Source organism: Phyllostomus discolor, chromosome 2 (assembly GCF_004126475.2).
Source record: "Phyllostomus discolor isolate MPI-MPIP mPhyDis1 chromosome 2, mPhyDis1.pri.v3, whole genome shotgun sequence".
Lineage (NCBI taxonomy): Eukaryota > Metazoa > Chordata > Mammalia > Chiroptera > Phyllostomidae > Phyllostomus > Phyllostomus discolor.
This window is the reverse complement of record NC_040904.2, coordinates 197,528,778-197,554,224: the sequence shown is the minus strand read 5'-3', so window position 1 is coordinate 197,554,224 and position 25,447 is coordinate 197,528,778. Positions and strand designations below refer to the sequence as shown.

At 46.2% G+C, this 25,447-nt stretch overlaps 1 protein-coding gene across 3 annotated transcripts in view; it reads right to left on the bottom strand.

Moving 5' to 3' along the window:
- Positions 1 to 3,327: 3,327 nt before the first annotated feature.
- ELK3 (ETS transcription factor ELK3) overlaps positions 3,328 to 25,447 on the bottom strand; it is a 64,942-nt gene continuing 42,822 nt past the window's right edge. For 2 of the 3 annotated variants that reach the window (XM_028532241.2, XM_036019440.1), the window contains 3 exons: positions 20,781 to 21,560; positions 12,249 to 12,371; positions 3,328 to 5,887 (listed from right to left, as the gene is read on the bottom strand). In XM_028532241.2, the coding sequence (XP_028388042.1) occupies positions 5,789 to 5,887; positions 12,249 to 12,371; positions 20,781 to 21,560 (1,002 nt within the window). In that variant the 3' untranslated portion in view covers positions 3,328 to 5,788. The remainder of the gene's footprint in view (positions 5,888 to 12,248; positions 12,372 to 20,780; positions 21,561 to 25,447) is intronic. The other variant, XM_036019441.1, reaches the window with a different exon arrangement.

Sequence of the window (25,447 nt, the reverse complement as noted above, 5' to 3'; positions counted from 1 at the left end):
GAAATTTTTAAAATTTTTACTGGCTTCACTGGGGTGACATTGGCTAATAAAAATTTGTTTCAAGTGTACAATTCTATAACACATCGTCTGTGTATTGTATTGTGTGTTCCCCACCCAAAGTCAAGTCTCCTTCCATCACCATTTATCACCCCTCTGCCCTCTTCTACTCCCCCCCCCCATTTCCCTCTGGCTGTCGCCATACTGTTGTCTGTGTCTGTGAGGGTTTTCTTTGCTGTTTAATCCCTTCACCTCCTCACCCAGTCCCCCAACTCCCCTCCCCTCTGACAGTTGACAGGCTGTTCTCTGTATCTGTAAGTCTAATTTGTTTGTTATTTTGTTCATGGGAGTTCACACGTAAGTGAAATCATATGGTATTTGTCTTTGTCCGACTGCCTTATTTCACTTAGCATAATGTTCTACAGGTCCATCCGTGCTGTCGCAGAAGGTAAGATTTCCTTTTTTTTTTTTTTTTTGCTGAGTAATACTCTGTGTGTAAATGTAGCACAGTTTTTTTATCCATTCATCTACTGATAGGCACTGGGGCTGCTTCCAGATCTTGGGTATTGTAAGTAACACTTCAGGGAACATAGGGGTGCATATATTTTTATGAATTCGTGTTTGACTTTTCTTTAGGTATGGTCCCAGAAGTGGAAATCGCTGAGTCATAAGGCAGTTCCATTTTTAATTTTTTGGAAAGTCAGCAATCTTGAACCTTTGGACGCTTACGATTTGTCTTAAACTCATAAGGTTCCTAAAGGTGAGACAGGATGACTTTTTGTCTTCCTTCCAAGTGATCTGAACACATGTCAAATGTGTCACTTCAGATAAAAAGAAAGTGGCTATATTCTTTTTGGTGCTTTGCCAGCCTATGCTTGAAAGTCTGTTAGGACGTTATAACAACTTATCTTTTGGACTGAAGGACAATTCATAAGGGTTTTTGTATACTATTTTTTAAATTGTAAAAAAAAATATATATATATATATATATATATAATTTGCCATAAATAATTGTGGCATTAATTAGATTCACAGTGTTGTATAGCAGTTATCACTACCTACAAATTTTTTCATCACTCCAATCAGAAACTCTGTACCCTTTAAGAAATAATCCCCCATTTTCCCTATACCCCAGGTCCCTGGTAACCTCAAATACACATTTTGTCAATTTCATACATGTAGAATCACACTGTATTTGTCCTTTTGTGTTTGGCCTGTTTCACTTAGCACAATGTTTCAAGGTTTATTGATGTAACGTGTCAGAAGTTCCCTTTTTCATGGGCGAATACTATTCTGTGATGCAAATACGCATTTTGTTAATCCATTCATCTGTTACTGGGCCTTGGGTTATTCCCATCTACTGTGCAGTGCTGCTGTGAACACTGGTGTACAAGCTTCTGTTTGTGACCTTGTTTTCCTAATTCTTCGGGCTTATATACTTAGGAGTAAAATTGTTGGGCTATTTGGTAATTCAATTTTTAAGGTTTTGAGGAACTATTAACCTATTTTCCAGAGCAGTTGCACTATTTTACATTTCCACTGGTAATACATGAGGGTTCCAGTTTCTTCTCATCATTTTACTTCTAACACTTACTTCCTCTTTTAAAAAATTACTATATTCATTCTAACAGGTGTGTTAACAGAATGAATATAATATTATTCCATTTATTGTCAAGTGGAACTTTGATTCTGTTTTTCATTTCTCTAATAACTGTGTTGAGCATCATTTCGTGTGCTTACTGGCCATATGTCTGTCTGCTTTGGCGAAATGTTTATTCAGATCCTTTGCCTTTTTGTAAACTGTATTATATGTGTATGTTGTTGAGTTCCTTGTATATTCTAGGTATTAGACATTTATGAGGTGTGCGATTTGCAGTTTCTTCATCTCTGGATTGTCTTTTGCTTTCTTGTTGGTGCCATTTTGATACACAAAATTTTAATTGTAATGAAGTCCAGTGTATCTGTTTTTCTCCTGTTGCCTCTGCTCTTAGTGCCACATTTGAGAAACTATTGCCAAATCCAAGGGCATGAATACTTTCCTGTTTTAAGAGTGAGTTAATTTTTGTGTATTGTGTTAAGTGAAGGTCCAGCTTCATTGTTCTGCATGTGAATATGTAGTTTCCCAGCACTATTTGTTGAAAGGCCTGTCCTTCTGGTCCCACTGGTCTCCGCTCTCTTGTTGATTGTCCAATGTGGCTCAGTTGCTTGGAGCGTTGTCCGTAAATTAAAAGATCATGGGTTTGATTCCCAGTCAGGGAACATGCCTAGTTTACAGGTTCAGTCCCTGGTCAGGGCACATACAGGTAGCAACCATTTGATGCTTCTCTCCCTTTTTCCCTTCCCTTCTCTAAAATTAATAAGCATGTCCTTGGGTGAAAGTTAATAAAAAGAAAAAAGAATGAGTCATTTTTGTTCTTTTAAAAGATTGCTTTGGTTATTGAGATCACTTGAAATTTCATAAATTTTAGGTTACAATTTTTCTGATTTCTGGAAAAAGAAAATGCCATTGGGATTGTAATAGAAATTGCGTTGAATCTGTTAGGTCACTTCGGGTAGTGTTGTGTCTGATCTTAACAATATTGTCTTCAGTCCCTGAACGCAGGATATCTTCAGTTCTGTAGCAGTGGTTTGTCGTCCTCAGTGTACAAGTCTTGTGCCACCTTAACGAAGGTTATTCCTTAGGTGTTTTATTTTTTGCAAGTTTTTTGTTGCTAATGTGTAGAAATACAGATGATTTTTACATGTTGATTTTTTATCCTATAATTTTGTTCAGTTTATTAGCTCTAATAGGTTTTTTCTTTTTGGTAGATTCTTTAGGGTTTTCTACATGTAAGACATCATCTGTAAATACAGTTTTATTTCTTCCTTTCTGAATGCCCCCCCCCCCCCCCCCCCCCCCGCCTCTGCTAGGACTTTCAGCGCTGTGGTGACTAGAAATGGCAACAGGGCACCCTTGTCTTGTCCCTCACGTTAGGGGGGAAGCTTTCAGTCCTTCACCGCTGAGGAGGATACTGGCTGTGGCTAAAAGTTAATCAATGGTAAATTTTCCCCCTCTTCCAATCTCAATACAGAACAATTGATAGAATTCAAGATTTAAAAGGTCAGGGGACACTTATTAAACCCATTCCCTTCTCTCTAATTCAGTTTCAATAATTAAATTTGTTTCCTTAAATATCTGTTTAAAGCAGATTATATATACAGAGCATGTTTCAATAGACCATATTTAAGGCTAGATAATAAGACTCATTTGCTAACCTGTACCCATATGGAAAAGCGAAATTTGGATCACCCCAAGTAAATAGAAGTAAACCGAACCACTTGCCTCCTCACACCTTTTATCACAAAGTATTTATTGAACAAAAATAACAGTAAAAATGATACATATTATGAAAGTGAATGAGGAGTTGCAGTCATACAAAAGAGGTGTACAAAGGGACCAATGTTTAGATTATAGTTCTATAAAACTTTAGCCTTAACAGTTTAACACTGATCAAGCAGACATAAAAAGAAATTTAATATGTTGTGTGAAAACTATTTTCTGACTAAAATAGTTGTTTAAAAAACAATAAACACCACACGCGCACACACACAGAATGAGGCAGAGCCCTAAGGGTTATACTTCAGTCCTTGTTCTCTGTTTGTGTTATAGTAAAAGTTTTGATCCATCAGCAACTATGGCATTTTTTCCATTTCCAGTAGATGGGGCCAGATTATATGTTAATCATAGTCTTTGGAGGAAAGGAATACAAGAATCTGATATATAGTCATTTGAGTATTTCCAGTCAGCATTTACATTTGAAGATATTTTTGGTTGTGCTATCTGCACATTAACTTCCTTTTTAGTTTCGGTGTAAGAATCTTGCATTCTTACCTGTGTTTTACCTAGCGTAGTTTTGGACTGGTAGTTATGGATAGCTAAGCATGGGAAGCAGAACTGACCGAGCACTGATCGTTATCCTCCTGTCACTGAGCTGGGTGGCCTTAGGCGACTCCCAGCTTCTCCTGTGCAGTGTCCTTATCTGGAAACATGGCAGGGGGCGGGGGGGGGGGGGGGTAGGATGCATTCTCAAAGGCCCTTTTTAGCTCTAACATTTTATGTTTGTAAAATATCAGCTGGACCAACTGTTTTTGTACAGAATTATCCTTAGCTCATGACAGTAGTGTCTGGATTTTGGAATCAGCTCCATTATTTCATATTCAAAGATGCATGTTGGAATGTTTGCATTTTTCCCGTAGACAAGGGCATTCATCCCCTCACGTAGAGATTCTCAATTCCAATTGAAAGTCTCCATTTGTATCCTAACAAAATTTTATAGATATTTTTGAGAATTCAAGAAACATTTTTGTTTTTGCAAGCTTGGTTTTTTTTTTATCCCTGCTATTTAATGCCTGGTTTAGATCAATTAATTATTTAGTCACATTTCAAATTGGTGTCTGTTACTCCAACTTAAGGATGGGAGTTAACTGATCTTGAGTTGAAAACACTGGGCACGTTCCAGTTCTCTTACCTCTAGAACTTTTGTACTGTACAGAATGGTGCCCTACAGTGGTGCCTGCTGTGTTTTGAAGGAACAGAAGTTATGTTCCTGTTAGCACTGCTCTAAACTACACAAAATAATTTAGTGTTCGAAATTGTCAACATAATCAGTTCAGCTCAACAACGATGAGGTTTCTGAAGAATCTTCTATTCGTTGTATCAGATTTATTTCTTACCCCCAGTTTAGTAGTAACTTCTCCATCTCCACAAGCCAGGCTCTACCTATACACACGAAGACACCTCCTGTTCCAGAACTGCTCCTGCATTGTTCGTATGCATCACCAGTCTGTGAGCCCCTTCCGAAGCATAGGATTTTTAAATGTTAATTACAGTTCCAGGGGTTTAGAGAAACCTTAACTCAGTGATACAGGAAATGTATCAGAGGGGCGTGATTCTCTATGGAAAACAGGGAGAACCAAGGTTAACTGTTTGAAAATAGAATATGCTAACCTAGAAAAATATTTCAGGGATAGGACAGAATAAACTGGATATAGCTTTTCCATCTCAGGGTTTTTGTTTGGGAGGAGTCTAAAAGATTGTAAACAGCTGGGAGGCTAGCCTTTCAAATTCCTTATAAAAAATGCACTTTCGAACATTTTTTAATGAATTTTTATTGTCTAAATATGGCTTAGTTTCTTCTTATAAAAACATTACTTGGACATTACATTTATTGAATTTCAGTTCAAAAGAGATTCTAAGGCAATTCTTATAATCGAAAGCAAAAAAAATAATATGAATATGCTTTCATATTGCCTACTTGTGAAAAATAACAAAATTCTACTAGAGCTGTCTGATACTAATTTTTGTCTTTCAAACATTTTCTCTTAATACTAAAAAATATAAATCATTTACATAAAACTAAATGCAAAGGAAGGCACAGCTGGTTAATGGTGTATATAAGCAGAGTTCAGCATATGCAGAATTAAAGAGAAAAAAGCTTCACATCCTTAATTAGTTACACTGAAAACCATTAAGAAAAGTTCTTCACTGTCAACAGTGTTCAACACTTAAGAGCCAAGAGGATATAAAAACAAAAATATTAAAATTCGCTTAATGCAAAAACAGATTTCATATATACTTGAATATAAAAAAAGTTTTTAAAATGCTAACATATATCTAGACCATCCATGTTATGAAAAGTGCAAACCAAATTAACAGGGTTTCACAAAGTCCTTCTCATGACACAGGTAAACTAGCCCATGGGGACAAATTTATTTCATCAGTTAATGAGTCTTTAGTTGTGGCCAGATGTCATCAGGACTTCTGAGAACTCGAAGAAAGCAGTACTGGAGAAGCAGCTCTGTCCAGACTGGGGATTGGCACTGGCATGTGGCCATTGAGCAGTGTTGGGAACTGTGGGGGACAAAAGATTTTAAAAATAATTATTGCAAATAATTGGGAAGAACTTGAATTCTTTACATTCCTAGACAGACCCTAGTGGATCAGTTCTGTTATTGCCACTGTGATACAGGTAAGTTGCAAATTATTTTACAGAATGAGTAATTAATTGAAAGACAACAATGAGGTTAGGCTTACATACAGCAAACAGGATAAGGCTCAGAACACATCTTCATTTATATGCCTAGGCTACTAGAAAAAATATATATGTTGCTAAAGTATATTCTAACACTTTTTTAAAAAGATTCTAAGCTACATAGAATGTTGATTTTTTTTCCCAGTATTAAGAAAAAGAAATTAACTGACTTGTGACACGTAAATCAGTAATTCTAACACTGTATTTTGAAATTAGCCATCGGTTTCCCAGAGTACTACAAAGATGCTTCCCAGTAACTGTTAAAAATGAGGAGTCGCCCTGGCTGGTGTGGCTAAGTGGATTGCGTGCTGACCTGCAAGCCAAAGGGTCACTGGTTTGATTCCCAGTCAGGGCACATGCCTGGCTTGCTGGCCAGGTCCCCAGTAGGGGGTGCACGAGAGGCAACCACACACTGATGTTTCTTTCCCTCTCCTCCCTCCCTTAACCCTCTCTAAAAATAAATAAATTTTTAAGAAAATGAGGAATGTTTTTATCTTAAAAGATTTAGAAAGCAAGAATATCTTTGAGGCTGAGAAAGTATTCTTTCTAATTAAAATAATAATATGAAAGTTCACCCATTCCAAAATTTCAAGAATAATGTTAATTTCTGTATTGTTGGAAACGAAGATGATAAATAAAGATATATGCTTTGATGGCTTTCAGGTCTAGAAGTACAGCAGCTGTACTCCCAAGTGAACAAGAATAATTAAGGCTTCAACTCGAGTTCCATTGTCTAGGATGGTGTGTGTCAGAGTGATCTCCTGGGCTCTCAATAGGAATTTAGTGCTAAGTATCAAACTAAAGAGCCTGGTCCATGTTAGAAGCACAACAAATATCTGTGGAACAAGTAAATATATTTTTGTAATTCTCAAGCTGTTTCACGTAACTGGTACAGTCTACTGCCTTACAGTTAACCACTGGTGGTCATTTCATTTGATATCTAGAACCTGTAAGGTAAGTTTGGTTTTCCTCCTTTTATAGGGGAGAAAAAGAGTTCACATAAGTTCAGGACTGGGTAAAGGTCACAGCTAATAAGCAGTAAAGCCAAGCTTTAAACTGCACTTTCTGTGCCAAACCGCCCAATTTATTTTTGGCAGGGCTTGGGGAGGGGAGTGCTCTTTAGTTGCCATTTCAGTTTCATTAATGGTTGTTCGCATATTCTAGGTTTTTTGTTTCCTGACGCTTCGGCATTTAAAATTTTTTTTTTTTACAGAATTTTATCCATTTCAACTGCGTTATAAAATCTACTCACAAGTCTGCTCCTCACCACTAATCCCATTGACTTGGAGCAGTGATTTTCAACTTTTTTTTAACTCATGGCACACAAACTACTAATTAGCTCTGCAGCACAGAACTAATTAGTTCTGCAGCACATCAAAAAAATATATTTCTTATTGCTCTGACACAAAATAGGTACAGTTTTGAGTCATTCACACTGGACAGCCACTGTTGTGTTGGCTGTTGTCATTTTTTTATTGACAGTCTAAGGGAAAAGGGGTCGGTGCCCCTGACTAAATAGTCAGGCACTGCGTGTTTTCAAAATCCTTGACTCGGAGTGAACACTGGAAGAACAGGTTTTGACTTTTTATACTTCAGTTATTTGCATCTTCTCTCATTTTGGTTTTATCCATTTTGTGTTTTCAAAACAATCAGCTTTTGGTTTAGTGTCTTTTTAAAAATAGTGATTTCTGCCCTTTGTTCCTTGTCTACACTCAGTTGTCACCGTTTGCCTCGGTTAGCCTGGCTTTTCTGGCATGTTTCCTGGTCATCTTGACGGACTCTAATCCTCCCCCGCCCCACCCTTATTCCTTGTTCTTGAACTTGCAACATTCCCCAAACTGGTGTCCTCCACCTGCCTTTTCTCCTATACCGGACTCAATAATCATTCCTTGTTGGTTAGATGCACCTACCGATGCCTCTTCCCCACCAAACTTGCTCTTCTGTCTGTGCCCATTTTTTCTCAGTGAGAGTGGTAGCTGGGGGCAATACAACCCCGAACTTGAATCAGAGCTCTGCCACTTCTCCACGTGTGATCAGGGTAAACTGAAGCAACCTTGGTTTGTTGATTCAAATAGAAGTGTTTTGAGTATTAAATGAGAAACCACAAAGAAGTGCTTTGAACAGTGTCTGACATGCAGTAAATGTTAACTACTGTTATTAATAAATAGCACTTCCAGTCTTTTAATCACAGTGATCTTTGCCTCTTCTGAATTCACATTACCTACTTGTCACACCCAACCAAAAGTCTTCCTCTCAATTTTACTTGAGTATCTTCTAAATATATTCCTGTTTCCACTGTTCTCATCTAAAAGATTATTCCTCCTTCAGTATTCAGAATAGTGTCAATTTCCTCACATCTTCCTGACCCTTACATTTTTTCTCTTCAGTCCTCCTTCCTCCACACTAGTATCAGTGATATCATTCCGAAATAGAGATCTTGTTGTACTGTCTCCAGCTTTGAAAGCTTGCACAGTTACCACGTAAGAGATTAAGGCGGGAACTCCAGCATACTTACTATTCTTCCTTACTATTACTTCCTACAGCTACACCTCCAATGTGACCTCCCAGGCCCTTCCTAGTCAGACTGTGTATATTTCATATTCATACCATGCCCCTATTAATCTAGAATGTGCTTCACTGTTTGGTAAAATCCTGTCCCTTCTCAGCTTAGCTCAGGTGCCACTTCCTTGGAACTTTTGTCCAGTTCCCAGATGGGAAGAGCTGCTGTTGTGGGGTTCCTAGAGTATTTTGCTTACACATCTACCATTCACATACTGTGTAACCCCTAAGTGTCTGCCTGAGAGCGTTACAAATAATTTGCCGGGTTAGATCTGTTGAATTAAAGATTGCAGAAAACATTCTCAATTGAAAAGTTACTCCGTCTCACCTTGTTTCACGATGTATCTGTACTTATTAGGCTTATTCCAAATTTGATCAAAATCTATTTCAAAAATGGAACAGACATCCTATAGACAAACTTAAAATGCCAAACTGTCCATTTGAAATGGATCTCACTCTATTTGTAAATCAAGACTGTGTATTTAGATTTAACACAATACGTATTTGTCATCTCTCTCTAAAACACATCTCCATTACAAAGCATGCCTCTTCCCAGAAAGGGAAATACCTTCTCTCTCCTTCCCTTAAATCCTCCAGTGTCTGCTACAACAATTCTGTCAGGGGACCTTTTGTGCAGAATTTTACCAGCTCCGTCCACTGATACTCCAAGGATTCTGATCTACTTTTCTAACCCTCACAACAGGAAGTCTGCCAGCATCAAGGGGCGTCCAAGCTTTTGCCATGTATAGGCCACACATTAAATTCACGAACACTAACGAAAACTGATGAGCAAAAAAAAAAAAAAAGGGAGGGGAAGTTTAAGTAAATTTACAATTTTGTGTTGGGCCACATTCATAGCCATCCTGGGCCATGGGTTGGACACCCCTGATTAACATACTCTATATTTTGTTCTTCCTCCAACATATTTACAGCACATGTGAAAAAGGTTTGTTACTTTCAAGGAAAATTATTTGTATTAATTGAGAGGAGGCACTGTGATACTCATTGGAATTTTGTAAACCCACCATTTGAAATACCTAGTTTTAAAATCAAAGTACAGGGAGCATGTGAGATCTTGCTCCCCAGTCTATAGGTCATCAGTTCGCCTCAAACACCTTTAAAAACTCTCCCCCCAAAAAGTGTTATTCCTCTTACCATGGTTTTTTACCATTTTCAAAACTACTAATTTCAACTTTCACCATACTCAACTGCTCTTATTATAGGAAGAGTAATAATATTTGTAAAGGTTTTTCCTTAGTCTCCTGGACCCCAATCAAAAAGAGGGTCCAAGGCCCTCTTGGCCATCCAAACACGGTTGTATTTTTTAGGGTTGTACAGGGGTGGGCAAAAGTAGGTATACAGTTTATATGGGCAATAACACAATATTTAATAAAAAATAATACAAGAATAAACTCTGCTTCCTGTATTCACACCTGCAAACCTCCTTTTGCCCAGCGGTGTGTTCTGAATGGCTCGGGAGGGAGGACAGGCCCATCCTGTGAAATGACAGTTCTGAGCAGGCAGCCCTTAAGCACAGCCATGTCCTCCCCAGAGCTCTAACTGTAAGCGGGAATGGCTGGTCGCAGTGGCTCTCGACATGGGGTTCCCGGAGCGGCGGCATCCCGAGGAACTTAAGGAATGTTGTCTTCTGGCCCATCCCAGGCCTTCTCCTGAATCAGAGACTCCGGGGTGGGGCCCGGCACTGCTCTGACACACCTTCCAGCCACTTCTGTTGCACGCTGACTTGGAGAATCACTCCTTCCCACTCGTGACTAAGAGGACATACTCATCTCCCTACCCCCCGAGCTCCAGATAGCGTGATAATGTACAGAGTCACTGCGGACTTGCACCCTTGTTACTGTAGGGATTAACGGGCCAGAAAAGGTTTAGTGTCCAAGGCAGGATATGCCAAAGAACTCCCAAGTAATAGTTCTCTGTGGCTTCCCTGGGAGGTCACCGAGCCCTGCAGCGATCGGGTGGCAGAATTCCCGGTCAGGAGGGAATGGAGCATCCATTCATTATTCACAAGCATCTACTGACCCCCACGTTAGAGTCTCAGTTTACAGTACTGCAGGCCCTACTCCATGCAGCGTAATGGACATACGCACCACGTGACTCTCTGCTCAGGAGCTCTGACACCAGAGCACTGCTGCTCCAACCTGCAGACTTTCAGGAAATGAGGCCTTTCGGATCCCCATCAAAAGATTGTAAATCTAAAATTTTACTAAAACCACTTACTGCTTTTTGCTTGCTTTTTCTAGTTTTTGCTTCCCTGCCTGAGTTACAATGGTTATGAGTCAACATGTTGGCTGTGCACAAACAGCTCAGTCTCTTGAGAGGGGAAGAAGGGCCCGGGAGAGAAACCTGAATCCCCCAGGAACACAGTGACGTCATGACACCCTACCTCCACCCTACTAGGAAACCAGAGAAGCAAGATGGCAATCAAAACCTCCTTAGCACCCCCACCCTTCCTCAGACGAGGCCCCAAGTCCCACCATGTACAGCTCCTTGCTCAGTGGAGCCGTAAATGTTAACCCTGACAAGCAAAATGACTGACTCAGAAAAGCATGGAGACCTGAACTTTTTAACACTTACTTTTAGACATTTCTAGACAAACTCTCATGCATCCATTCGGTCCATCAAAGATAAGTACTGAGCAGCACTGGTGTGCCAAGCAATGTGCTAGACGCCAGTGGCACACCACCATGAACAAGAAGCGGTTCTGGCCTCCCGAGGGCCCACAGTCTAGTGGGGGAGACCGCCCAATGGAACAGGCCATCCTAATACAAAGTGTAAGTGCTGGATGCAACAGAGTCAAAAGAACTACAACTCGAGTGGTGTGAGCCACACTGGGGGGCAGGTGTGGGAGAGAGGACGGGAGACAGATGAGGCTAGAATTAGGTAAAGAGGGAGCTGGCACTTGATCCAGCTGTGCTTCAAGCCTGTCCCTAGGTAGGATCCTTTCTGCCCTACCCTCACATATTCAACCGGTAATGTCTCGGTCAGTGAGTAACAGTCAAAAAGGAAACAGTGATTTCCACTTGCACGCAAGTGATGCTACCCGCAAGATCCTAGTGTGTGAAGGAACAATGACTGTGCCTACATAGTACAGGGAGTTTTGCAAGATAAGCTGCCAAGACTTAGTTTTTAACCAAATGCCCTGGATACTCCTTTTTTATGTAACAAGGAGCACTTCATTATGTATCATACAGATAACTTTTCTATTGTAGTAAAAGACTGTTCATGTCACCATTGACTAATATGTTAGTATTTTTAAAGTCTTACGAGATTTTTATAAAATACGATTTTTATAAAGTTTTGCCTTTTCCTTGGTAACTATCCAGTTTTCATAGTCCGTGAAAATTCTGGAACATCTCAAGAAGGAGTTCTTCCACATGTGGGCACCTGCCAGGAGTACTGTTTTCGCCCCATTGAAAATGCCTGGCTTGGAAGGCTGCCTCTTGTGCCCAGCCCCAGTAACATTAACGCAACCTCCCTTTGGAAACCTGACACCTTAACAACCAAACATAGGGGGGAGCTCACTGTTACCTGTGCAGGGTCCCCTGGGGAACACATGCCTTAGAAAGTTCACTGTTTAGAAGTTCGTTTCCAACGGCTCACCTGGAACAGCGTGTTTGGCCCCTGCAGCCGGGCAGGACTCAGTGGAGCAACTGGACTGAGGCTGCTCCAGAAATGTATGCTGGAGAGCAGCGGGCTCGGGGTCAGGAGCAGTCCGTTGGGTGTCTAGCAAAGAGAGCACACAGACAGTTTTTGATACAGGTTTTATCGCCTGGCTGCAGCGGCGGTCAGCGGTGTGGCTAGGTGCAGCGCCCGTGAACCCAAAAATGGCCTCACCACCATCTTAAGAAAATCTGACGACTCTTCATTTCTGCAAGGCTGAGAGCACTTTAATTTTAATTTTCTTCAATGCTGATTGAGCAATTTTTAAAAGAGGAGAGGTATAGACAAGTTATCTTCCCTTGAACATTCTAGTGGAAATCTCAAGTTTGTAGCAACTTCTGACCAGATATCTTCAGTGTGCCCCCCCCACCCCTCCTGGATGAAACAAGATTCAGTGCACCACAAAACAGGGTCCCACTTCAGCGCTTTACTTTCTCCTGCCCACATGTTCTCAGTTTTCCACAGTGGACACCCATCACTTGGGTTACAAACACAAGCATATTTTTAAGAGAGCCTCCCAAGCTTCCTTTTCCCCTTTCAATGGCCCTTTAATGCCCTAGGATTTGCTGCTAAAATACCCTGTAGCAGCTTCTTCAAAAGCTCTGAACTAGGTTTTCCAGATTTCACTCCGGATGTGGGGCTGATGAGAATTCATCTCCCTGGCAATGGTCTGAAGGGGGAAAAACAAATCCTTTCTTGTCAGATTGGGTGTAAAGCCAAAACTCTGGGTTTCCCGGGAGGATGCCAAGGACCGCATTTGCCTGCACACACTCGGCGGGAGTCCTGGCCTGCAAGCCAGCGAGCGGGCGGGAGAAACAGCCCGCCCCAGCTGGCGAGTCTGCACGGCTTTCAGCGAAGGCATGCTCCCTTGCCCAGGGTGGTTTTGCCCCTGCGGTGATGAGGAGGAGCTCCTCGGTGGTTTTGTGATGTCAGTAGGTGCTTTGTGTAAGAACCACAGTTCAGATTGCATCATGCTGGATGCCAATGTGTTACTTCTTCCTGGAATTGACCTAAGCAGCTTTGTTAATCATTTAAGAGCATTTGGCTTAAACAGAAGTTGAAAGTTCTGCTCTGCTCTGCTCAGAGGAATGGAGACAAACATCCAAAGGTTCTCAAACTGTGACGCTGCCGAAAGGTAAACTAATTTACACCTCATTATTTGAGTGTTGGCTACACAGGATTTTCTACATGTTGAGTGACCTATCAGGTTACTGAGATAAATACCCGTTTTGGATAAGCTTCCCAGGTGTTCTAATCCAAGGCAATTTCACAGGTGTGCCCTGGCCTAATGATTAAGACTTAATGGTTCTGCCCTGACTGGTGTGACTAGGGCATCGTCCCGCAAAGCAAAAGGTCACTGGTTTGATTCCCGGTCAGGACACGTGCCTGGGTCACAGGTTCAGTGCCCGGTTGGGGCGCGTATCGCAATCGATCGATGTTTCCTTCTTGCTTTCTCCTTCCCTTCCCCCTCTCTAAAAATAAATAATATCTTTCAAAAAAAAAAAGACTTAACGTTCAGCATGGGCTCTAACAGTTTCAGGACCACTACTTCTTAGCTAGGCAACTGCTCTATGCCTCAGTGTCCTACCCTCCACAAGGAGGAGGAAAAACGCCTACGTTAACGGGACTACTGGGGAGATTAAATAAGGTGACCCATGTAAAGCTCTGACTGTGTACCCGGCACAGCAAATGCTCACCAAGCGCTGGAGATGGTTATCCCTAGTAATTCATTAGAAGTCTCCCTGACACACTAAATGCACTCCACCTGTTCGCGGGAGACACTCTCAACTGTGTGTAGAAAAGTACTGAATGCCCTGCAACAGACAAACCAGCCTGGTCAGCTGGTACTTGAACGCTCCGCTCAGTCCTGTGAGGCTCAAGTCCCCAGGCTCAGGTGACCCGAGCACTAATATTTGCACGTTACGCGAGTCCAGTTCCACCCACGGCATGCCACATCAACGTCTCATAACCAGTATGTTGAGAGCCTCCTCCTTTACCCACCAACGGAGATCTCAAAGCTGAAGACACGCGTCTGCTAAACTACAACCCCTGGCTGGCTTTCTCTCATCCACGACCATGAATATACACCCATTCTTTTCAGTCCTTTGAGCTATATACGGAGTGTAGCATTCATATTTTCATAGTCTAAAACTTGTACCCATGTCTGGAGTTGAGATGTTAGCACACATGTTTTTCTAAGGGATACAAGATGTATTCAGAAGATGTAAACAGAAGCACTGTTTCTCATGCTTAATGTTTGAAATGCCTTTCATGATATATGCAAATGAATATCGTGAAGTGACTTCATCCATTCCTCTCCCTCCCATCTTCTGATCTCCCTGAAGGTCCTGTGGCCTTCCAGAAAGAACTGTTGGGTAGGGGAACTGTTTGGTAGGCTCTTTCAAGGGACGTTTTTATAAAGCCTGCCCTGGGCTCCCTCAGCTTCAGTGGCAGCTTTCAGAGCATCTCTCCATGGCTCCTGGAATCAGGCAGGGAGGGCTGAGCCTAAGGACCAGAGGCTGATGAAAGAACCAACAGCAAACTGCACTAGCTTCCTCTCCCACGTGTCTTTTGAATGGCAAAGAGCTCCCGATCCTGTAAACTGCCAGGGGGGAAGATGCCCAAAGGCCCCGGGGCAACCAGCATGCACTTTCCAGGGGACAACCCCCCCTCCAGGGCCTCCGTCTCATCCATCCTCCCCGCTTAGCTCTTCCACTTAATAGGGAGTCTCCTAAAAAGCTCACATGTCTGAGCTATACCCTGGTGTGCTGGTGTCCAGCCACTCCACGCCTGAGTGCCCCCTGACTGCCTCCCTCTGCTTGTCCAAGTGCCACCACCTCAGAGGAGACTGGCCTGCTCTCCCTTCGACCAGATGCCGCTTCTCTTTCTTCTGAGTCCTTACAACACTTTACAACCACCTTTTTGAAGCATGTTCTGCCTCATGGTATGGCAATAATTTGCATATTTCATTATGCCTCTGCCTGTAACCTTTAAGACATTGCCCTGGCTCACCTTTGTTCCCCCTGTGGCGCACAGCTCCTAACTACTGGATGCGCTGAAGCGAACAGTAACTCTTCACTTCTCACCTCGCACCTGGAATGCCCCGCATGCTCAGACGTGAATTTACCACCTTCTTTCCAAATCCACTGTTTGACTATCAAAGTGCCACCGCTTACCCATCCACTCAGGAGATGCTGCACATAGTGTGTGTCATGTGCCACAGACGCCGTACAAGCCAGCATCCCAGTCCCCAGTGTGCAGAGTGCCTTCCACTTGCCACAGCCTCTGGGCACGGGCTGCGGACCCTTCCTTGAACTCAGTCCTCTTTATCCCCTCCTTAGCCACAGTTCTGAGCTCCCCCATAACCTGCTTGCAGACACTCCCTAATTTCCCTACATGAGCCCTCCCACACCGCTGGACATGTCTGGGACTTATCTAACGGACATGGAGACCCACAGAGCCTCAGCCAACCAGTTCTTGAGCAAAATTCATCCCAGAACTTCCCTGACCACCCAGCCCACAGCTCCCGGGGCTAGGCCCACTCCACAGGTGAACTCATCTGTTTCCATGGTTTTAACCAAGCCGCACCCACTGGTGACTCCCTAACATTATCTCCAGCCACACGCTCCTGAACTCCAGGTGCAGCTGGATGTTTCCACCTGACTCGACGCGGGCCCAACTGAACATGTAGCCTTTCCCTTCGAGCTTGTTCTTCCGCCCACGCTCCTCAGACTGCAGTGTGAGCTCTCCCCGGCCATCTCCACCCATCTCCACACCTGGTCACCAAGTCCTACGACTGGCATTCCCTCTGTGTCTCTCAGATCTGTCACTGTTGGCCCCATCCCACTGCCACCGCCTTCCATCCTCATCGTCTCTCACCTGGAACATTGTGATGGTATCCCAATCGGTCCTGGCCCATGTCATCACAGTGATTTCTAAAACACAATCTGGACTATGTCACTCCTGCCCCATCTCCTACTCCTTCCTTTATCTTTAAAATTTCTCTCCCCCTCCCCTCCCTAGGCTACTATACTAAGCCATTTCACATCTTCATGCCTTGGCTCAAACTCTTCCTCTGCCTACTACAGCCTCTCCCCTCATCTGCCAGACAACTAAGTGCTCGACCCATGTTTGCTGGACTGGACTAGATGAGCTTCCCCCTTCAAGTCCTCAGGTGCTTCTCCTACTGTGTCCTTGACCCTTACGGGTGTGTCTGGGCTGTGTGTTTACCTTGTCATGGCGAGGTTCCCATGGTCATAAAAACAGGTGCCTTGACCTCTGGTGTTCTCTCTGTGGTTTCAAATAATGTTCAATACTTATTTGTTGACAGTCTAATAGGAACTTTTGTTTCCTTTGACCTAACACCCCCAGCAGCTGTTACTTTCCCATCAGAACCAGACTGAATTCCTCGGGCAGTGGTTGGGGCCTCTGAAATACCACCCTAACTTACGTGCCGCCCCTTACCCTTTGCCTCCCGGGCAGCAGCAACCATGTCTGTCGTGCTCACCTCTGTACGCCCAGGTGCCTCGCAAACGGGGGTGGGGAGCGGGTAGCAGGGGTTATTCGACAACTATTTCCCCAACGAGTTGACAAACAGTGACCGTGCCCTAGTGGACCGACTCAGGCTAGGACCCGGGAGGGTTTCACACCCTGGCGTCTGCCCTGTCTCAATTTCCGCGGCCCCTGCCATCGGAGACACCACCGTGCTCATCTAGCAGCGGTCCAACACGACCTTGATAGTCTGGCAGTTGTTACTCTTGGCAGCGAAACAGCTTTATCGCTCGGTACCCAGCTGGCTTTGTAGTCCCACTGTCCAGTTCCTCACGGTCCAGCCCGAGGGGCCTCTGGGCGGTCTGCACGTCTGTCTGCACTAGTAACCGGGTTTCCCCAAAACTCATCAACGAGCGTCACCCAACGAGCGTCACACAGGGCCCGGCAGGTGCACCACGAGTAGGTTTGATGGGAGCGGCTGATGATTTTCCCGCACGTCATTTTGCAGATGAAATTTCCAATCTGAGTGTGAGCTTATCTGAGGTGTGTGGTTCAGTAAGGTCCCCAGAGGGCACTGCAACCACGGGACCCTGGTCATGCCAAGACTCTGCTCCCCCGACTTTCCTCCTCCCGTGTTTCTTAGCTGGAAAGTGACCGTGAATTATTTTTAGAATAAGTAAAGTATAAATAAATAGTTCTTGGAATGAACTAAATTCTTGGGAATTCCATTTTCAGGGTATCACATTATTCCAGCCCAGCTTCCACCTCTTCCAAGGCCACCTGTTAAGTTTACAGGAGGTTCCCACAGAGTCACGCGGCGCACTCCGCAGAAGGGAGCTGCGTTTCCGTGAGGCGGGCACCAAGCTGGGAGGGGAACCTGAGCCGCGGGAGTGAGCCTCCACTGCCGCCCCTGGGAGGAAAGCTCCAAGCCCCCACAGGCGGCGGGTGGGGGGGGGGGGCACCCAGAGCTGACCTGGGAGCAAAGGGAAGTCTGGCTCCCGTCCCCTGGGGGGATTCCAGGGACCCCCGCCCCGCCCGAGGCTTTCTGCAGCATGGAGGCTCCTCAGAGAGCCGGTGCTGTGCCCGCTGGAGGGAGACCCGTGAGTGGGTCGGGCTCGGGGGCACATGCAGCCGTTCCTGGGGGATGGAATGTCTGGATCCGAATCCTACACTGACTCCAGGTCTGCCCTAAACCCTCAGGATAAAACCCCACGAAGTGTGTGACTGACGGATCACGTGCCGTGCAGCTGAAACTAATACAAAATAACACTGGATGTAAGCTGTCGTTGGATGAAACTGCATAACCACCCTGTCTGACTTAAGGGGGCCCCCTGGGTGAACATCCTCAATGCCCGAGTCCTGCCCTTTCTCCGCTCTCTCTGGTTTCTCTCCCACTGCTTCTCTCCCTCCCCATTGGCCACCCTTGGCCACCCAATGCCTGTGCCAGGCGCAGGGCGGATGCTGCTAGAACGTGAGGGCATCTCAAGTCCTAAGAGTGCGCCATCCCCCGAAAGCAGCCCTTGCTCCTCTGAGCTTGTTCAGAGCATCACGTAACGTAGTGCGCTTTTTTCTCACCCCACCCCCATCCAAAGGCCCCTTCTCTCAGCCCAGGCCCCCACCTCCCCTCCCCTGTCCTGGGTCCGCACCCTGCCCTTTGCCCCCCTCCTTCGGGAAGCCCCGGTCCCCTTTCTGGGGCTCCTGCCACTCACACTGCGCAGCGTGAACCCTCACAGGTTGGCTGAGAACCATTCACTCCCATCTGCCCAAGGCACAGGTCACCTGGCTTTCCTAGGCCTTTCCCTCCCTGCGTTTAGGCCAGTTCTAGCAGGTTCTGCTTCCCCATCCTGAGATTTGCATCCACCCTATGTCCCCATGTCACTCCAGGGTCCCTCCTCTCCTCATCCCTGCCGTACAGCACCCTTCGTCCCACTGAGCAGAGCCACCCTAAGTTCACTGTGTCCAGGTCCAAAACCATAGAGCTCCGCGAGCCAATTCCCTCCTGCACAACCGCAGGGCTGGCACCGGTCCTGGTCGGCTCCGAGACAGCGACGCAGGCTCTCGGGGAAAGCAGATACTGAAATCAGAGTTGGCTTTGGCTGGCGAGAGACCTCGCTAAACCTTACTCGGCAAACACAAAGCTGGCCAGGGGAGGGGATCTCTAGACCGTCCACCCCGGCCCTGCTTCTCGTGTTACCGTTCCGAGGCACCTACTCAGCAGTCCGTAGTCACCGGAGGACAGCTCGCTCCGCTGACACCAAATCCCTGGGCCACCAGCTTGCGGGGAGAGGCCACAGAGAGCAAAACAGCCAAGGGCTGCTTTCAGTCGCTTTGCAGACTTACGATCAAGGACAGCTGGGCCTTTCCCCAGTGAGTATCAATGCTCAGAGCACTTTACTTACGATCATGGATGCTGGAGCAGAAAAACTGGGTTCAGATTGGCTTCTACCACCTATTAGCTGGGCGGCCCTGGACCAGTTACTTCAGTACTGTGCCTCACGGACCTCAGCTGGGAGAATGGGCCAGCAACAGTATGTACTTCATGGAGGGAGCTGAGACATAACCAAAGGGATGCAGAGTCCAGAATAGTGCCGGCCGTACAGGAAAACCTCAATATAGGCCGCTGCTGCTGAGAACGTCACGGGGGAGAGTACAGACACTGCTCCTCCACCCCCAGCACACCCCCCACCTGGTGCACGCAGCTCCCTGACAACAACCCCTGCCAGCTGTAGCTAGCTCTCTCGCCACGCCTCTCATCCCACTGAATCCTCACAACAATCCATCTCACAGGTGTGGAAACAGGCTCAGGGATCAAGTGTCCTGTCGCATTCTACCAAACGGAATAGCCAGGAACCGAATCCAGGTCTGTGACCCCAAAGCCAATGAGCTTAACGCTGCCACCAAAACACATCCAGTTTTCCAGAGGAAACAGAACAAGGTTTCCCAAACACGTGCTTGCCTTTTTGCCCTGTCATTGCTGGCTGGACAAGAAAGAGCATCTGAATATAACATTTAAAGAAAGAGGCTGCCGCCCTGGCTGGTGTGGCTCAGTTGGTTGGAGCGTTGTCCTGTGAAACCGCAGGATTGCAGGTTCGATTCCCAGTCAGGGCACATACCCAAGTCATAGGTTCAGTTCCTGGTCAGGTCAGGGCACATGCCTGGGTGGCAGGTTCGGTCCCCAGTTGGGTGTATCCGAGGGGCAACCAATTGATGTTTCTCTCTCACATCAATGTTTCTCTCCCTCTCTCTCCCCCCTTCCTCTCTCCCTAAAAAAGCAATGAAAAAATGTCCTCAGGTGAGGATGAAAGAAAGAAAGAAAGAAAGAAAGAAAGAAAGAAAGAAAGAAAGAAAGAAAGAAAAGGCTACCTTCTAGTTGGAGTTAATAGCACTGAAGACTCCCGTGCTATTTCCCTAAGTTTGCTTTCCTCTCCTGGGCTTGCGTGGACCTGGGCGTCCTCACAGGAGTGCTGTTTGACTGAGCCACCTCTTCCTCATGTTCGGTGGGGCCATTACAGTCCTTAGAGCTATTTCTTACCAGGGACGACACGGCAACACAGCCCACACTGCCAACTGCAAGGCCTGCATCAGCTGACACCTATTTTCTTATTAACGGAAAACAAATGGCTACTTATCAAGCTCCCCACCAGAGAGGACTGGAAAGTTCCATAAAGCCCAAATGCCCTCTGAAATGCCCCCACACCCCCCACTGCCTTCCTAGGAAGTCACTGGTCTGCTCTGATGCTCAGCGTGCACCTTCCACCTTTGCATCACCTCAGGCCACTGAAAGCCAGAAACCAACCAAGCGTCCTACTGCAGCGAATACCCTGCCCTTCCCCTTGTGGATACCCGGGTTGGGTCTGGGGGCGGGAAAGTAACTTCCCTGCACGTTCACACAGAGACTCTGCTGCACCGGCCCTGGTGAACATGGAAGGAAGGTGTTCTGGCAGCAATCCCTTCCTCTCTGCATCTGCACGCGGCTCTTACCTGTGCAGTGAAGAAGGCGGGGGTGAGGGAGCCCGAGGGCAGGGCGGGGCTGTTGAGGGCGATGGAGCCAAGGTCGGTGCCGGAGAGCACCAGCGGAGGCGCAGAGATTTCCAAGCCTTTGGGCTTTTTGGCCTTTGGGGGAAGAGATGGAGACCTGGTCTTGGAGCCCGATGACAGGTTCAAGGGCTCTAGGGAATCCGAGTCATGGCAGGCGGCCTCCAGGAAGAGGCTTCTGTGTTCAGAAGGGAGGGGCGAGTTGGGGGACAGGGAGGGGGACCGGGAGGAGGAGGGCGAGGCCGACGAGATGCTGGCGGCGTTCGGCAACATTAAGGAGGAGATCTTGGCGGAGACGGAGGAGGCCAGGAAGGCCTCGGAGGTGGAGGGCAGGGACACCACGGGCCTGCTGACGTGCTTGTCGGTCTTATTGGTCACAAACCTGATGACAGTCCTGACTTCCTCCACAGGGGGGCTGTCTTCCGGCGGCTCCTCCAGCTTCTCCGTCTTGATGGCCTTGAAGGCTTCTGGCGGGTTCTGCAGGGAGTTAATGGTGAAGGACGAGTACAGGCCCGAGTGGATGTATTCGTTGCGGCTCGTGCCTTTGAGGGCCGACAAGCTGTGTCTGTGCGCCTCGCGGCCCTCGGGGGGCGCCTTGCAGTCCCGGTCCTGCAGCAGAAGGCTCTCCCGGCTGATCTCCACGGCGTGAGGGTCCATTTTCAGTATCTCCGGGAAAGAGACAAACTTGTACACAAACTTCTGCCCGATCACCTTCTTGATGATGTTCTGTGGATGACACAAAAGGAGACATGGGGAAAATCAGTGCACTGGAGAGACCGAGGCATAGCTGCATTGGAAGGGGAACTTTGCTGGCGGAGGCACCAGAACATTCCTGAGTCACGGGGCATGGCTGCGTGTCATGGTGCAGCGGAAAGGGGGCTAAAGGTGGAGGCAGAATGAAGCCTGGCATTCTGGTGCTGCCGATCACCAAAGATGTGATCGTCAGCAAACTGTCGTTTTCAGTTCCCTCACCTGTCAAGTGAGCGTTATTATTGCACCTAATAATGTCATAGCTGCTATTTATTAAGCACTTCCTGTACAGCGGCATTCGTGCACGCATTATTTCATACAATCAATAATACAACAATCCTAAGAGGGAGGTATTATTAAACTCCCATTTTAAAACTCAGGATAGTAAGCTTAGGAGCTCTTAAATAACGCACACAGCCACGTGGTAGGTGAGTGGCAGAGAGAGCATTTCCTTAACCATAATACAGTATTGTGTTACCTACCTCTGGGACTTGTGAGAATTCAATGAAAGAATAATGGGAAAGCGTTCTGCGAGCTGGAGGGCATTACAGACACGTAAGTTATTATCACCAAACCCCACAATGTTTTCTTAAATCCTGCAGCCATTTTTTCCTGTTTTAATTCCCTGCCAAGAAAGCCACCGGAGGAAAGCAAACCGTCTGTGCTGGCATTTACGGCACCCGTCCAGCACTCTAAGTTGCTTGCATCCACTTCTGGCTCTTCGGTACACGGCTCCAGTCCTCAAACCGGAGGAGGTACATGAAAACCAATAATGACTGCAAAAATTTCCATGCCCCTTTGGGAGAACGGGCTTCACATTAAAGGCTGTGTGCGGTGCTTGAGGTCTATTACATTGGAACGTTAGCGAGTGGCTCTCAAAGGCTCAGGGGGCTCCCAGGTGCTCCTGGAGACAAAGATGGTCTCCCTGCACCATAGGGAGCAGGCAGCGCCCTCCTGTGGGAAAGGCCTCCTTACAAAGTGTCCCTCCTAAACCTCGGGTGTGAATGAAGATTTTTAAAAATCATTTGCGGGGGGCAAAAGGGCTTTAGAAGGTGCTCCCATTGAGTGGCTACTCCGTCCCGGGAGCAGTGCACAAGCTCTCATCCGCTCTCATGCTAACCCTCTTGGAGGTTCCGTGCTCACAGTGTAAGCTGAGGGGTGGGGAGTACTCTCCCCAAGAGCCACTAACTGAGCTCTACTCATTGGAAAGCCCAAGGCTTTTCACATCTGCACACAAATTTGGAGCGGGGGGGAGAGAATCAAAGAACCCTGTAGTAGAGATGAGTTTTTTAATTGAGCTATAACTGACATGTAACATTAGTTGCAAGAGCACAACATAATGATTTCATATCTGCATATACTGCAAAACAATCACCACAGTAAGTCTAGTTAACATCCTTCACCACAGAGTTCTGAAGTTTTTCACCCTTGCGATGAGAACTTCTAAGATCTACTTTCTTAGTAACATTCAAAGATGAAAGTCAATTACATTTTGACATTCCCTTTATGATCAAAGTGCGGTGTATGATAACGTTTTCGCCTTCTCTCGTGCTACATTACAGCGTGCTAACTTGCCTTCCCCCTTAACTGGATCCGACGTCCCGGGAGAGAATTTAGTTAGCAGTCAGGAGGGAAGGGCCTATTTACTGAGCCTCTGAGGTTTTCGAGAAGCAATTCCTCAGGGCAGCCACCGAAGGCAGTGACCACAAGGCCCCCATTCAGCACCGGAAGCCCCACTAAGACGAACCCAGGCAACGCCACTCGGCACTGCACACAGGAAGCTCACCCACTGGCACGTCAGACTCAACCTGAACAATCCATCCCAGCGCCACCCTGGCACCTGGGGCTGCCACTGAACCCGCCGAATCCTGTTTATATTCTGTCTGACCTCATTCTACACTCAACAGTAGAGAAACTGAAAGACGCTTACAAGCCTTCAGAGAAATCTGGGAAACATAAAAGACCCACCTGGGTCTAACTGGCAGCATCTCTGTGGGCGAGGCACCAGGCCTGGGTAGACAATACGCCCGGGGAAGGGGGTGGGGACTCAGTTCCCAGCAGGAAAGGGTTAAATGAGGGTGTCATTCGGTGCCACCTGATCCAGAGTCAGTCAGTTCCCGGTAAAAAGGAAGCGTCCTTGCCTGCTGTGTACCTCTGCTAAAATTAAGTACCAACCTTCCATTTTATTATGGTATTCAGAACATAATGTCTTGAGCAGACAATCACATTCATATGCAAACCAAGAGGTAATTTGGGGCTGATAAAAAAAATGATAAAAACGTCTCTCCTCATCTAAAAAACAACTGGGAATGCAAAGGCAATCGCAGGCGGAGCGCTGGGGCTCGAGGCAGCAAGGAGAACGTGAAGAACAAGCCTGTGACGGTCAGCTGACGAGCGGACAAACAGAACATGGACTACTCACAGGACTGAACATCACCCAGCCGTCAAGAGGAAGCAAGTCCTGACTCTGCTCAACACGGGTGCACCTGAATGCCTTGTGCCAAGTACAAGAAAGAAGCCAGACCCCAAAGGCCACGTGTATGATTGACACTATTTCTATAAAATATCCAGAAGAGACAAATCTATGGACAGGAAGTAGATTAGTCCTTTCCTAGGTTTTGGGGGGTGGGATCAGGGAATTGGGGGCGGGGGGGGTGCCACCTAAAAGGGGAGCGGTGAAAATGCTCTCACGTTGCACCGACAGAGGCACCGCTCTATAAATACACTCAAAGCTACTGCACTGCACGCCTTAGATGGGTGAACTGGATGACATTTGAATTCCACTTCAAAAAATCTATTTTTAAAAAGGAACACGAGGAGTCTGTTTTCCCAAGTTCACTGCAATATCATGGACCTGGCGCACTGTGTACGTTTAAGCTGTGCAATGCAATGACCTGATGCACTTGTACATTGCAAATGATGACCACAGTTGGGTTAGTTAACACCTCCATCACCTCACATAATTACCATTTCCTTCCTGGGGGGAGAACATGTGAGACCTCCTTATTCTCTTAGCAATTTTCAAGCATATCACACAGTACAGTTAACTAGAGCACCTCGCTGTACATTAGGTGCCCAGAATGTGCTCATCTTATCACTGTAATGTTACCCTGTGACCAACCTCTCTGCATGTCCCCCTGGCCCTGGACCCCACCCCGGCCCTTGGAAACCATCAACCTACTCTATTTCTAGAGCTTGTTTTTTTTGTTGTTGTTGTGTTTTCTTTTTTTAGATTCTACATATAAGTGAGATCACATAGTATTTGTCTTTCTCTAAAGACTTAGTTCACTTAGCATAATGCCCTCAAGGTCCATCCAAAACATGAAGAATATTAAGAATTTTACATGTTCAAATGGAAGATGGAGGGATCCTTCTACGGATGCACCGCAACTGGCACAACACGCTAAACCCTCCTCTGAATATAAAAAAGGAAGCCACCTCAGTGTTGCAGGTTCGATTCCCAGCCAGGATACATGCCTGGGTTGTAGGCCATAACCCCCAGCAACCGCACATTGATGTTTCTCTCTCTCTCTATCTCCCTCCCTTCCCTCTCTAAAAATAAATAAATAAAATCTTAAAAAAAAAAGGGAGCCACCTCAAAGGGCACTGAACTCAGCCACAGCAAGAAGGGCCTGTGGGTAGCTGCTGCCTCCACCAAGTCACACAGTGACAGGGTTGGGGACAATGTATGGAGCTGACCAAAAGGAGGAAGAAACAGCCTTTGGAAAGATCCAGGATCAGAGAGAGAAGGAGCAACACAGCCCAGCTCTGCACCCAGGGTCTCTGGCGGCAGGAGGGCAGCAGGGGGGGAGAGCGCCCCCACCCCCACCAGGACGCCCACAGCCGGAGGCCCGTGTAGATGA